This window comes from Oncorhynchus nerka, linkage group LG10 (genome assembly GCF_034236695.1).
Source record: "Oncorhynchus nerka isolate Pitt River linkage group LG10, Oner_Uvic_2.0, whole genome shotgun sequence".
Taxonomy (NCBI): Eukaryota; Metazoa; Chordata; class Actinopteri; order Salmoniformes; family Salmonidae; genus Oncorhynchus; species Oncorhynchus nerka.
Window position 1 is genome coordinate 36,601,966 of NC_088405.1, and position 15,669 is coordinate 36,617,634.

A 15,669-nucleotide genomic window follows, 5' to 3' on the forward strand; every position below is an offset into this window, starting at 1 on the left:
CATATAGCCTACACTTTTCACAAGATAATAAATAAGTTAAATATTTCATAGCCAGTTACGCACTGCTATGTAATCACTCAAAACAGCTAAAAATATATAAAATATATTTTCAACCATCTGCAGTGATTTCCCCAAACAAACCTAACTCAGAGTGCTTCAACTAAGCAACAAACTATACTACTCAAACAAACCACTGCGTGGCGCTGTGAAAAAAAGATTAAAGTTCTGGAATGGAAGTTTAAGCTTTCAGAAAGGAACACATACTTAGAAGAAGAAAAAATGTACATTGCGTCAAGGCATTTCTTGGCAGGATGGAGGAAATCTGAATCTGCTTTACAGTCTCGTGTCAAGTTTTGTACACATCTATCCCAGGGAAGTGTGGCTTGCCTGAGACAAATACTGCCCTTACTTGCAGCGCAAAAGTGTAAGTCACCGATGGAATGCCTTCTGTTGATATCTACTTCTATACAACCCTCATTACAAAAAGGAAAAACAACTAATGCCATGTCATGGACAAATTTGATCCATTGAAAATAACATGGGATGTCTAGTCATCAGAAATCGACAGCCTGCTGAAGATTGGCAAACGTTTCCCAGCATCCAAACTCGGAGACTCAGAGCCGCTAAGACTCCCAGAAGAGCTGAGGGACCCGCTCGCATAGCTCTCCCGGTCTGAGAGGGAGTCGGGCGGGCTAGGAGGGGAGTCGAACACCGGTGAATCGTTGAGGCGGCGCAGGGACTGCAAGTGGCTCATGTTGTATGAGGGGGAGAAGGGGGGCACATGTTGGCTTGAATGTTCCCGTAGTAGGCACCATTGAAATGGTTGTTGCCATAGCCGTTTTGCGTATGCAAGGCCAGGGGAGCAAGTAAGGCTTTCAGGTCATGTCCAGGAAAACTGAATGCACTGTTCACACAAGACATGGAGTTGGGAGACCGTACGTCCTCATAATAGTTGAGAGAGCAAGAGGAGTTTGAGGGGGGTGGTGGTGTGCGCGACGTAGGGCTCTCGAGTAGTGGCGACTCAAGTCCGTGGTGGCTGGAAAAGCCTGAAAAACTCAGGCTGTGGTGAAGCTTTGGTCTGTCCCGGTTGTACCCAACTTGCTGCGGCACGTCGCCGTTTTGACCATAGCCGCAGAGCTCGCGAGCCGATTTGGGTTCCCCCTGCACGTTGGCGTTGCTTGGAGCGGGTCTGCGCTCATCCGCGTTGTGGATAAAATGACAGCGGGGACCGTAGGGGCAGAAGCCAATAGTGTGGAAAGTGCGACAGGGCTCGGTTTTATACTTAGGGTGACGAGACAAATTTCTCAGCTCATGGTAGCCGTGCGCGAACTGGCATTTCTCTCCGTATTTGCACGCTCCGTTCTCCTCGAAGGGTCTGCAGAGTTCGGTCTTGTAGCGGGTGGAGTTGATCTGAGAGCCTGGCTTCTGCTGCACGATCTGCAACTGCTGGCTGCGGTCCCCATTCTCGCTGTATGTCCGGTCGCGGAACTTGTTCTCCTTGTTCATAATGGCAGTGCTGCTGCTCGTTGCGTTCTCCATCAAATTACTGTAGGAGTTGGCAGAGTACTTGTTGCTGTTGTTGGTCATTGCTTCCATGTTGGTGGTCGAGCTTCTACGGAAAAATCCAGGCGCGAAAGAACTATTGGAGCTGTGTGTGGTCACTGGAGGCCCCACCGCTTTCTTGTCCAGTATGCTATTGATGTGATTCACAGCGTTCATGTTCATATCTTGCTGTTGAGAGAAAAGACAAATTAGCAATGCATTTCCAATAACGCGGTTTTGGACGAACACATGCATTCTCATAAAACAAAACTGCAAACGTACACTTTGTTACAAGTAAAAAACTGCATGCGCGTGCCAGCAACACGTTATTGCAACCTACTGAAAATAAATGTGTGCTCTAAGTTAGCTAGCCACCAGACTTGGTAAAAAAAATATTTGCCAACTCCAAACAATGGGGAAACATACCTTGTAAAGCATTTCGATGTCGTAGAAAGCGGACAAGATGGTTGCAGACATCTCTTTTTCGGAAGTTCTGTCGCAGTAACGTTACAGTAGCTCTCATAGAGGACCGACCAGGATCCTTCAATGCACGAGGCAACGGTTGTAAAATGGTGCCACGACTTTTTTTTTTTGAGCGTTAGAAGGAAAAACGAATGTGCAATTCCAGCGATGGAGAGGAATCAACAAGTAGGTGAAAGTTCCTTGTGTGTGGCAGGTTCTTCCTTAGAGAAGCGCCGAGCCAGACTGCTTCACTAACTGCTTTCCCTCTGCACATGGATATAAATGCTTCGCGGTGGCTCGCGTGGGTGGAGTTTTCTGAAGTTGTAGCAAAGTTTTCTGCAGGGTACGCCCCCGGTATTCAATCGTCTTCCAGTCACTGGTTGGCCGCCTTGAAATTGTACCCCTCCACAATTCTATCACACCACGAACTTGTGTAAAGTTCCATATACTTTGTCATTAGAATACTAATACTGGGAATTAAATAGGAGCTCTATGATTGAATCTAGCAATAGCGTACAGTAGTAGTTGCTGGAAAATCTGTTTTTTTTTGTAGACGTTTTAGGCAAATACAAACTGTAAGGACCACTGCTCTCTCTCTGTTTCGCACGTTTGAGAGGGACAGCAAGTGTTTGGGGACATCGTATGAATGAACGTAGCCAGAGTGCAATGTCTTTTTGTTGTTGTTTAGGGTTGTACCCGAGTGGTTGCATAATAATAATCCACACCCCCTAATGTATGCCCTAGATCAGGGCTCTAAAACCATGTTCCTGGAAAACTATTGTCCCATAGATTCACTCAATCGCTCATTTCTAGGGCATCCGATTCATATAGCGTGTTGATAAACGGAATGGGAACTGGGGTTGGTGCGAAAACCTACAGCTCTCCAGGAGCAGGGTTGGGGAAGCCCTGTGCCTGGTCTCTTACAACCTGGTGAAATAACAGACTTATTACAACAACAAAAATAGACATTGCATAAGTTGAATTGTTGTGCAGCACAGTTCATTTACACATAAGATGTCTAATTGAAATATAACAAGGACACACGGAGTTCAAAGTAGCACTCATTGAAGCCACTCGTTAAACACAGAGCGTTCAGCCATCTATTCTATACTGTGGCTCAACCGCACACAACCTCTGAATACTGCACCGAGACTTGACCGAAGGAATGTGAATCTCTGTAAAATAAAAAAAAAAGAAGCAGTGGAACACTGCCCCCCTGAGAGCAACGCCCAAAATGATTTTACAGACTTGAGCGCCACCTGCTGAGCTGCAAGGCATGATTTACATTTAAAATAGCCTATTTTGTCAGTGTGATGTAACAAACACTAACACCATCCGAAAGCTTTGAAAGTGTGAGAATGAAAATACTCTAAAATTTGGAGCTGAACCAAGTTCACAGCCACACCATACAAAGACTGCTTAATTCGCAACGAGGTGCAGAGCAGCATGGATATACTAGAGTCCCCACAAGGGATATCATTTTTGTTTGGAGTATGTTACAATTCTGTAGAAAACATATCACCAAAAATGGCAGGTTTCTGTGACACCAGTTACCATCAAGTCTTTCCCAGTTGGCCAAATCTGAAAGTGCATTGTGCTTCATTCAATAGGCATACTGTGAGTAGGTCAGCTGCTGAGAGCTGGCTATAAAAAAGCCAACTAGCAACAGCCGAAACCAAATGACAACGGGTTGGAATCTACTACTACGAACCTTTACATTTGAGCTCGAGCGTCTATGATAAATAGTCTAATGACAAGGCAAGCCTCGTACTTTTGAGAAATCCCTTGATCATGTCCTCCTCCTCAAAAAAACCCACTCCCATCACACAGTGCTGTTTTTATTGGGGGGGTGTTCCAAGCGTTCCAAAAAACATGACAGAATTTTTTACAGTAACAGGGAACGTTGCCAGTACTACAGAGCGAGACTGCCCAGCTGTCTGCACGGGTCGCAGGCACGGGACAGTGGACCATTGTATTGCCCTCCTAATTACGTAACCTAGGACACCAAAGGGGGCATAAAAACCTAAACAAATGGTGGAGAAGAGTCCACTGGAAAACATGTTAAATATATGAAAATGACCTCTCTTACAACATATCCGAGGACAGCTGTAAACAGAACCAATTGAATTACGAGTGTAATTTAGGGTAAACATCTGCGTTAGCAACCCCATGCATTGTCAACAGATTTACTCCCTCCTCCCCATTAAAACCACACTGTTGGTGCTTCTGCTTTTGAGGACCTTATGACTCCGGGTGTTGTGTGGATTTCATCTAAATGTCCGAAGTGCACAACATCCTTGGAGGCAATGTTTATGTAGGGTAGAGTGCACTGTATACATGTGCTGGTTCGAATCCCCAAGGCCGGCAAGGTTAACCCCCCCTCCGCTGGCGCCGATGACATCGATTAAGGCAGCCCGCACCTCTCAGATTCAGAGGGGTTAGGTTAAATGCAGAAAACACATTTCGGTTGAATACATTGTTGTGCAACTGACTAGCCCTTTCCTTGTTACAGTGTAGTGTATATGAGAACAGTGCACGAAGTGTTCTTTTTCACATGTAGAGCTAATGGAATACTATGTCCCAGCACATAGGTTGAAGCCTCAGTGCACAGTCCTGTTGTACAAGGTGCTGTGAGGACACATACATACACATAACGCCCTGTGGTTGTTTAAAAAAATTACGAGGCACATGAATTAGGCATCTTTAATTTGAAAAACAGAAACAAAACTCAAACATAAACACTTTCCGCAGTACATTCCCTTCTAAAACAAATACAACCGCCGCTGATTAAAATGTTAGTCGTTAAAATGTGTACTGCTTGCATAATTGTTCAAATCAAAATATGTATTGGAGTAGCGAGACCATTGATGCATTTCCAGGCACTAAGTGATGTCTCACAGCTGAAAAATGTAATTCCATAACTGTGGTTAATAGATCATACTCCACCCCCTTTTCACCATCAGTTATCTTAACAAGTGAAGACTTGACAGAACTCCAACCTGAATATCTATCGAGAAGGTTCAATCTACAATACCAAATCCACCTTTACTCTGGTCTTGACCCCAGAAACCGACCAAGAATGTTAACTTACTAGTGGCTATGGTGTCTTAGACCGACATTGATCTTCCCTGGTCCTCAGCCTGACAGACCAGTCTGTCTCAGGGTCCCCAGTATAGCCAGAGCCAGTGTGGCCCTCTCCTGCTGTAGGGCCAGCCGGGCATGCTCTATGGTGCAGGAAAACTGGGGCAGGGCTGGGAGGCCCTCTAGAGCCTGCTGGGTGGCCAGGGATAGGGCCTCTGCCTGGGCTGAAAGTCTGAGCAACTCTGCCTGGTTCTGGTTCAGAGCCGTCCACCCTGGGGCCTTGAAGAGGACACCCAGGTGTCTGTGTAGTAGCCGTGCCCACTGGACAGGCTCGGCCCAAAGGTTCAGATCGCCCTTCTCAAACAGGAAGTCCTCTTCATCCTGAGCAGAGGAGATGAGAGTGAATGGAAGATGAGAACTATTGTGTTCAAATGGAAGAGGGTAAAGAATGGATTCAGATTGAATGAAGTACATTTTATTCTTTAATGCATTTCAGAGATTAGGATGAAGAAGATACTCTGCCAAAGGGCATAGACGTCAACTCTCCATTCCAACTAATCTTATCCAGTCAAATCCCAAGTTTTCGGGAGGTGTGTGTGTGTGTGTGTCTCCTTACCAGGCCAGTTGCTTCTGCTGTGGCTGTCTCTTGCTCCTGGTCTCCCAGCAGCCACTCTGTCAGGGTGAGGATGCCCATTGGCACCTGCCCCCACAGCTGGAACAGCTGGCATAGCAACCCCACACCCATGTCCAGGGCAACAGGTGGGCACACCGAGACACAGGCCACATCTAGGGACACAGGGGACAGAGTCAACAACATGAGGTTGGGGTTCACATACCTACTTTCACATTCTGGGAATCTGGAGAGAAGAGACAGGGGTAAGTATGGTTCGGAGAGCAGGGGAGTCTTTAAGGGTAAACAGGCACCAGAACGAGAAGCACTGTTCTAGTACAGCAGCACTGACAACGCTACAATGTCGATGTTCTTTTGGTTCACAGCATCCGTCACCATTAGGCCCAAAGAACACTAAATAAGGAGCAGGAGAAGAAAAAATGAAGTCTGCTCCCAACCTGTTGCCTGACACAGGATCAATGCCAAGCTTATACACAAGATTGATGTGCTTCTGTCTTTATGTTCCAGACCAAGTGTGCGTTCTCTTCTGAGCCTGGAACCTATTATGGGAAAGACATTTAAATAAAACACACACCAAGGATTGAGCTGGGAAAGAGTATGGGAGAGAGCACAGGAAGAGCGTATGTGAAGAGACAGCACTTTAGATGGGAGGACATGACAGTATTAACGCTCATCCAGCAACAGCCTATAGCCCTAGATGTAACGACTCCACGCATCAATGTGAAAGCTCTCCGCAACTGTGTGCATGTTTGTGTCTTATTATCCCTTGACCATGCCCTTGACCATGCCCAAAAAGGGGGGCGTCACCTTAACCCCCATCAACATCCCCACACATCATCCCAAACCACTCCTTAACCACCACCACCCCAACAGTGCTGGGGATAGTGGCTGTTCAGGAAGATTGGTTTTCCCTTCTAGAAGGGGGTGGAAAACCAAGGACTTGAGATTCATGGAAACCCACTCCGAACCTAGGAAGATGATAATTGTACGGTATTATCAGGGATTTTGTGTGTTGAGCCGGAGTGGCATGTTCCTTTCTCAAACCAAAGTGTTGTGCCGCCCCCTCTCTGGGTTGTCCCAGCTCTGGTGTCACCCCAGCCATTCATCCCAGAGGGGGAGAGAAGGTGACAGGCTTCACCGCTGGACCTGGCCCAGCATGCTTCAAAACACAACCAGCCCCAAACATTAAGGCATAATAGGAAACTAGCCACTTTTCAATTGATGAACTTTTGGGAGGTTTCACACTTCACTAACACGATTTCCCCTGGTCTGTCCTCGGCTTACAGTACTCAACATCCACTACACTCCTCTCAGGGGATTGGCTTTCCCCTGCTATTACATGTGTGTGTGTGGTGGGGCAAGAGTGTCGGTGTTAGAGTGTGTTGTTTATGTGAGTAATAGTGTTTATCTAACAATCTTATTGGAGAGAAGACGGGGCAGTGCCACCATCTTCCTGTTGGTTAATGGGGCTGGCAGGGAGTGACTGACCCACCACTACAGTTGGCACACTAAGCCTGTTAGCATTCAGTGGCTAGAATAGAAAGACAGTGTGGAGAACAATCCAGGAGTATACACGACACAAAGTATATGGAGTCCTACAATGAAAACATCTCATCATAAAAACATAACATGAGGAAAGGTACTGTAGGGCATTGTATGAGCTACAGCTGCACTGGAAATAGATTTAGACTCATTTCAGAGAGATCAATGCCTGTTCCAAGTACTGCCCTTCGGTCACGGCAACGGTATTTCGGGGGGTGAATTTTTCCCATCCGCCTCGTTTCTGCACCGTTACGCAGCCAGCAAGCTCTGTGCCATGTTTCGCTATGAAACAGAGCCAAATTCCGGCGGGAAAGGAGGATGCTTAATTCCTGAAATCAATATGTGGTGCGAGTCTTTGGCTGGAACTAATTAAAAAAAAAAAAAATTGGACATAAGGAAAGAGAGAAGGGAGCTTTGGTGTTCCGCAAATCCGGGACATAGTTTCTGCAGCTGGGGGGTGTCGGGTGTACCAATGACAGAGGAGGGCTGTAATGATAGTGGTAAAATAAGAGATATTGGTGGACCCTCCTGCCTTCCTGGCGTCATCATACGGTGTGTTGGAGTGTGAGGGGGGAGTTACACGCCCACGCTCCATTCAGCTGCTCAGCCACCCACATCAGAGAGATAGGGGGCCACAGTACGCCACTTCTATGCCCAGTTTTAATCCACCTGGACCCCTAACCTTGGGAACACACAGGCCCCTGCCCCAGACCCCTCCACCTGCATTTCTAACAAGGCCCTGCTTAATCTTTCACTCCTCACAGATCAGAGAAACACATTTTGAGTGCTGATACACAAAATGGTGACAATCTTGGTTTACTACGGTGTAGGCTTTTGTATACCTGTACCTATATGCTCACACACATTCACTGGCAGTAACACACACACACACCAGGGTTTCGTGACCAAGAAAATGTTAATTTACCGGACCCATATATGCATTGGGTGTGTAATCCATTAGGGCATCCACCCAAGGTGCTCAGAACGACAGAAATTACACACTTAGATTATGGTAATTTTAACAGAACATGCAACACCTGTAATGAAGCTGCCACTAAAGTGTCATTTTCAAACATTTGCCAAAATGCAATTCACAGGGAAACACAATTTTAAACAGCGCACCTGATGCAAGCGGTTCCATATGTAACAGAGATGAAAATCTGTTGTGAATCTAAAAGACTCATCAACTAGGATAGTTTGCTAATATGACTAGGGTTGTGCTTTTGGCTTCTGGACAACGAAAGGAAGTTTATAGGAAAACCAATAGAACAGGAGATGCTGGTTACAGCATATGAGGAAGTCTTTATGAAATAATTGCCTCCAGATTTCAAAATGGTCGGATTTTGCCTAGGCTACTTTGAAGCAAGGTAAGACACGCTTCATAATATGAAGTAAAACGTTCAGGTTTCAAACAATTAAAGTATCAGTTCTCAAAATGCATGCCTCCAGCTCACATTGCAAAGGGGTGGGTGACGCGCTGATAGCCTGCCTACCGTTGCCTATGTACATGAATGGTGAAGAGGCCGCTTCAATTACCAGTTGAGAATTATTATTTATTTTTTTAAATGGTGGCCATCAAAACAAATTAACATGCAATTCCATTTAGAATTGCTGCGCAATGACTGGGATAATATAAAAGCATGCTTCACTCCAGCAGCAACGAGGTGAGGAGCTGCAGCAGCAGCACTCACTGAGGTGATATTCCTCTCAGAATAGGCTCTTTATATTGTGCACGTGTGACAAATAAGATACACTACATGACCAAAAGTATATGGACACCTGCTGGTCGAACATCTCATTCCAAAATCATGGGCATTAATATGGAATTGGTCCCCCCTTTGCTGCTTTAACAGCCTCCACTCATCTGGGAAGGCTTTCCCACTAGATGTTGGAACATTGCTGCGGGGACTTACTTCCATTTCGCCACAAGAGCATTAATGAGGTCGGGCACTGATGTTGGGCGATGAGGCCTGGCTCGCTTTCCAATTCATGCCAAAGGTATTCGATGAGGTTGAGGTCAGGGATCTGTGCAGGGCAGTCAAGTTCTTCCACACCGAGCTCAACTAAACCATTTCTGTATGGACCTCGTTTTGTGCATGGGGGCATTGTCATGCTGAAACAGGAAAGGGCCTTCCCCAAACTGTTGCCACAAAGTTGGAAGCACAGAATCGTCTAGAATGTCATTGTATGCTGTAGCATTAAGATTCCCCTTCAATGGAACTAAGGGGCCTAAGCCGAACCAGGAAAAACAGCCCCAGACCATTATTCCTCCACCAAACTTTAGTTGGCACTATGCATTGTGGCCGGTAGCGTTCCCCTGGCATCCGCCAAACCCAGATTTGTCTGTCGGACTGCTAGATGGTGAAGCGTGATTAATCACTCCAGAGTCTAATGGCGGTGAGCTTTACACCACTCCAGCCGACACTTGGCATTGTGCTTGGTGATCTTAGGCTGCTCTGCCATGCAAACCCATTTTATGAAGCTCCCGACACAGTTCTTATGCTGACATTGCTTCTTCCAGAGGCAGTTTGGAACTCGGTAGTGAGTGTTGCAAATGAGGACAGACGATTTTTACGCACTACGCGCCTCAGCATCCCTTTCTGTGAGCTTGTGTGGCCTACCACTTTGCAACTGAGCCGTTGTTGCTCCTAGACGTTTCCATTTCACAATAACAGCACTTACAGTTCACCAGGGCAGCTCTAGCAGGGCAGAAACCTAACTTGTTGGAAAGGTGGCATCCTATGACAGTGCCACGTTGAAAGTCACTGAGCTCCTCAGTAAGGTCATTCTACTGCCAATGTTATGATATGGAGATTGCGTGGCTGTGTGCTCGATTTATACACCGGTCAGCAAGGGGTGTGGCTGAAATATCCAAATACACCAATTTGAAGGGGTGTCCACATACCTTTGTGTATATAGTATACATGTAGACGAACTAAAATAAACGCACCAATTTAGTTCCACTGAATTATGCAAATGACCGATAAGCATGACGTCAAACGTATTTACATCGACTGGTATGTCTATCAGTAGCTAGGTTTCTATCCAATTGGGCGACAGATTTTCATGCGAATATTCAAAAATCCGCATAGAGATTCATTTCCATCAAATTGACTTGTGGCAGATAAAAGGCTGTGCGTGATGATGTAGTGCACATAAAAATACCTTGTCTGATTACATTTCCATGTACCTTTTTCCCCTCATCATGTACCAACTAAAAAATACAAGTTAAACAGGTTTCCATCACATTTTCAACGCTACTGATGGTTTTCTCACAAAAAAAGTGTGTTGTGTAGCGAGTACACTCTGGTATTGGTACATGCACTCTAGCCAAGAGCGCACTTTATCTTTGCACAGTTGGCTAGAGCGCACATTTAGCCTACTCGATATGACAGTTATTATATCAATATTTGCCCACCAACATAATTAATTAATTTTAGACACAAAAAGGTCCCAACTTGTCTAGTGTATTTAGTTTAATTTGACATTTGGAAGGTTTAATGAAAAATTTCATCAGGACTTTATCCGACATGTACTTCACCTGCATAAAAACGTTAGATGCAAACTTGGTTAATTAATAATAAAGCATTATTTTACAAATGGCAGTGTTTTTTTCTCCCGTTCAATTTGGCCGGCAACAATTCAAATGTATCGGCTTTTCATATAAGATTTTTGCTAAAAGCCATCAAGGGAAACCCTGACACACACACACTGGAGATTGTGCAGAGGTGTGGAGACCAGGACGTGTTGACGTGTGTGTGTGTGAGAGAGAGAGAGGGGTGTTGGTGTGTGAAATAAAAACACCTTAGAGCCCCAACTTCCTCCTATAGCTCAACAAGAACCAGTGTGCGAGATAAAGACTATAGCCTCGCAAGAGCCTCTACTCTAGTAATCAATAACAACAAATCATGAACATATAAAAGTCGGTTGTACTACGCCAGTGCTGGTGGGACTATCTGGCCATCTCCAGACCAGTCTAAAGTAACAGTGACACTCAGGAGTGATTTTAGTTCTAATTGTAGGTGATTTTCTCTGCCTTCACCTCAAAGCTTTTTCTTCAGTCGTCGTCAGTAGACTAAACTGGGCCTCAGATTTGACAGAGGGTGCTTCCAGGCTAAAAAAAGAGACTTGATAGTTACATATTGGGATGTTAATTTTTATGATGTGTTGTATCATTTTGACAATATACTTATTTTGCTAGTTGGCTTTACCTGAACCAAAACGCCAGGATTTATCCTTCATAGCTTGTTCTCGTTTTTCTTTTAAAATAGGCAGTCAATTTGTTTTCAGCACTTTCATTTCCATGACTGATCAAAACTAGGTTGTCATGGCTCTCTCTTGCCCCCTTGCAGCAGATATATGGTGAGCAATTTGTTTGAAACATCGAGTCGCAAATAAAATCAGTGTCGAATCGCAATACATATAGAAAGTGGACGGGGATACATAGTCAGTTGAACAACAGTGCAGTCGGGGGGCTGACTTAATAGATATGCACATCATCGGCTGGTGGGGGTTAACGGCCTTGCAATACATATCCTTTCGGCACTGAAGTATCGTGATCATATCGTATCGTGAGGTCCCTGGCAATTCCCAGCCCTAATGCATGCTCCGTTCATACACTACTAACCCTGGTTTAATGACTGAACGATTCCCAGCCCTAATGCATGCTCCATTCATACACTACTAACCCAGGTTTAATGACTGAACGATTCCCAGCCCTAATGCATGCTCCATTCATACATTAACCCAGGTTTAATGACCGATTAGCCCTAATGCATGCTCCATTCATACACTACTAACCCAGGTTTAATGACTGAACGATTCCCAGCCCTAATGCATGCTCCATTCATACACTACTAACCCTGGTTTATTGACTGAACGATTCCCAGCCCTAATGCATGCTCCATTCATACACTACTAACCCTGGTTTATTGACTGAACGATTCCCAGCCCTAATGCATGCTCCATTCATACACTACTAACCCAGGTTTAATGACTGAATGATTCCCAGCCCCAATGCATGCTCCATTCATACACTACTAACCCAGGTTTAATGACTGAATGATTCCCAGCCCTAATGCATGCTCCATTCATACACTACTAACCCTGGTTTAATGACTGAACGATTCCCAGCCCTAATGCATGCTCCATTCATACACTACTAACCCAGGTTTAATGACTGAATGATTCCCAGCCCTAATGCATGCTCCATTCATACACTACTAACCCTGGTTTAATGACTGAACGATTCCCAGCCCTAATGCATGCTCCATTCATACACTACTAACCCAGGTTTAATGACTGAATGATTCCCAGCCCTAATGCATGCTCCATTCATACACTACTAACCCAGGTTTAATGACTGAACGATACCCAGCCCTAATGCATGCTCCATTCATACACTACTAACCCTGGTTTATTGACTGAACGATTCCCAGACCTAATGCAAGCTCCATTCATACACTACTAACCCAGGTTTAATGACTGAACGATTCCCAGCCCTAATGCATGCTCCATTCATACACTACTAACCCAGGTTTATTGACTGAACGATTCCCAGACCTAATGCATCCCAGACAGGTCAGCACAGCCCATAAGACCACTACTGTTGATGCTATTCAGTCTGCAGAGAACCACACTTTATATCTGAACTATAAGGTTGACAGTTCAATGCCACTGAGCTAATAGGTAACTAAATGCTGAACATTCTAAAATGGAATAAACAATAACATCCACAACTACAGTTGTCACCATAATTAAGTAACATAATTAAAAGGTGATAGACAGGATTTTTTGCATTGTAATTTCAGGAAATGTCTACGATATATCTGGCGCTAATAGTGGAATGATAGTAGCTCACTGGTAATACTGTGAAACGCGATGCACAATACCAGTCAAAAGTTTGTGTTTTTCTTCAATCTTACTATTTTCTACATTGTAGAATAATATTGAAAACATCAAAACTATGAAGTAACACATATGGAATTATGTAGTAACCAAAAAAGTGTTAAATCAAAATTGATTTTATATTCTTCTGGTCAATGCGGTCATCAAAGCAAAAGGTGGCTGTTTTGAAGAATCTCAAATATAAAATCTATTCATGATTCCATGTGTGTTATTTCATAGTTTTAATTTCTTCACTATTATTCTACAATTGAATGAGTAGCTGTGTCAAAACTTTTGACTGGTACTGTACATCCACAAAGAAGAAACCATATAAAACTGCAACGCCTCTTCTCCTGTGAGTTTGGTAGTCCAGTGAGCGATTGAGTGTCGTTTGTAGCTAGTGTAGTAATACCTGCATAGTACTGTAATAACCACAAGGAACGGTGTTACGACTCATGTGTGGCCCAATCATTTGTGGCCGAAAAACAAGCAAGCTTTGAAGTAGGGAACAGTTTGTCCGGTTGAAGCGAGTGGATTGGAGTATGGGAACCGTGCGCACGGCTACTTATATGGGGTGCTAATTTCAACCCAAAGGACTTCGATGGCTTAGTTTAACCAGTGGAAAGCAGGAATCGGAATGAGACTGACTGAATCCTGGTGCTAAGCTGAGTGTGAAGCCTGTGACATCAATTTCCTACTGACCTACTAATACATTGCGAGTGTCAGCAGTGATGGAGACAAACCGGGTAAATTCAATGTGGATTTACCTCACTATATTGCTATTGGATTAGCTAGCTGACTCTCACTCTGGAGGACGAGTCTTGGCTCTTTTTTCACTTTGGTAGCTAACTCAGCCGTCAGCCTCTATACTTTCTATCAGCTGTTTTTTGGTGGGTTCCTGCCTGTGCTAGACTAGTTGTTATCCGGCTTACTACTTAGCTATGTCGACATTGGTGCTTGTCTAGCTGGCTAGGCTAGCTAACAGTTAAAAAAAACTTCAGCTGGCTTTACATACAGTTGAAGTCGGAAGTTTACATACACTTAGGTTGGAGTCATTAAAACTAGTTTTTCAACCACTCCACCAATTTCTTGTTAACAAACTATAGTTTTGGCAAGTCGGTTAGGACATTTACTTTGTGCATGACAAGTCATTTTCCAACAATTTTTTTACAGACAGATGATTTCACTTATCATTCATTGTATCACAATTCTGTTGGGTCAGAAGTTTACATACACGAAGTTGACTGTGCCTTTAAACAGCTTGGAAAATTCCAGAAAATTATGTCATGGCTTTAGAAGCTTCTGGTAGGCTAATTGACATCATTTGAGTCAACTGGAGGTGTACCTGTGGATGTATTTCAAAACCTACCTTCAAACTCAGTGTCTCTTTGCTTGACATCACAAAATAGATGGCATCATGAGGGAGGAAGGTTAGGTGGATATATTGAAGCAATATCTCAAGACATGTTAGTTACAGCTTGGTCGCAAATGGGTCTTCCAAATGGCCAATGACCCCAAGCATACTTCCAAAGTTGTGGCAAAATGGCTTAAGGATAACAAAGTCAAGGTATTGGAGTGGTCATAAAGTCCTGACCTCAATCCTATATAATATTTTGGGGGCAGAACTGAAAAAGATTGTGCGAGCAAGGAGGCCTACAAACCTGACTCAGTTACACCAGCTCTGTCAGGAGGAATGGGCCAAAATTTAACAAACTTATTGTGGGAAGCTTGAGGAAGGCTACTTGAAACGTTTAACCCAAGTTAAGCAATTTAAAGGCAATGCTACCAAATACTAATTGAGTGTATGTAAACTTCTGACCCACTGAGAATGTGATGAAATAAATAAAAGCAGAAATAAATAATTCTCTACTATTATTCTGACATTTCACATTCTTAAAATAAAGTAGTGATCCAAACTGACATAAAACAGGGAATCTTTACTAGGATTAAATGTCAGGAATTGTGAAAAACAGTTTAAATATATTTGGCTAAGGTGTATGTGAACCTCTGACTTCAACTGTAAGTATTCAGACCCTTTACTCAGTACTTTGTTAAAGCACTTTTGGCAGCGATTACAGCATTGAGTCTTCTTGGGTATGACGCTACAATCTTGGGGAGTTTCTCCCAATCTTCTCTGCAGATCTTCTCAAGCTCTGTCAGGTTGGATGGGGAGCTTTGATCCACAGCTATTTTAAGGTCTCTCCAGATATGTTCGATCGGGTTCAAGTCTGGGCTCTGGCTGGGCCACTCAAGGTCATTCAGAGACTTGTCCCGAAGCCAATCCTGCGTTGTACTGGCTGTGTGCTTACGGTCGTTGTCCTGTTCGCCCCAGTCTGAGGTCCAGACTGCTCTGGAGCAGGTTTTCATCAAGGATCTCTCTGTACTTTGCACCATTCATCTTTGCCTCGATCCTGACTAGTCACCCAGTCCCTGAAAAACATCCCCACAGCATGATTGTGCCAGCACTATGCTTCACCATAGGGATGGTGCCAGGTTTCCTCCAGACTTGACACTTGATATTCAGG

At 44.3% G+C, this 15,669-nt stretch overlaps 2 protein-coding genes across 2 annotated transcripts in view; both read right to left on the reverse strand.

The window, feature by feature from the left end:
• Positions 1 to 453: 453 nt before the first annotated feature.
• LOC115135247 (mRNA decay activator protein ZFP36L2-A-like) lies at positions 454 to 2,201 on the reverse strand. Its single transcript, XM_029669732.2, is given in 3 exon segments — positions 454 to 760; positions 763 to 1,731; positions 1,969 to 2,201. Coding segments are annotated over 3 exon segments (1,233 nt in total). The 5' UTR covers positions 2,020 to 2,201; the 3' UTR covers positions 454 to 547.
• Positions 2,202 to 4,693: 2,492 nt separating this feature from the next.
• LOC115135246 (tRNA (32-2'-O)-methyltransferase regulator THADA) overlaps positions 4,694 to 15,669 on the reverse strand; it is a 135,896-nt gene continuing 124,920 nt past the window's right edge. The window contains exons 37-38 of the mRNA XM_029669731.2: positions 5,702 to 5,871; positions 4,694 to 5,466 (exon numbers count right to left, since the gene is read on the reverse strand). Of these exons, the coding sequence (XP_029525591.1) occupies positions 5,140 to 5,466; positions 5,702 to 5,871 (497 nt within the window). The 3' untranslated portion in view covers positions 4,694 to 5,139. The remainder of the gene's footprint in view (positions 5,467 to 5,701; positions 5,872 to 15,669) is intronic.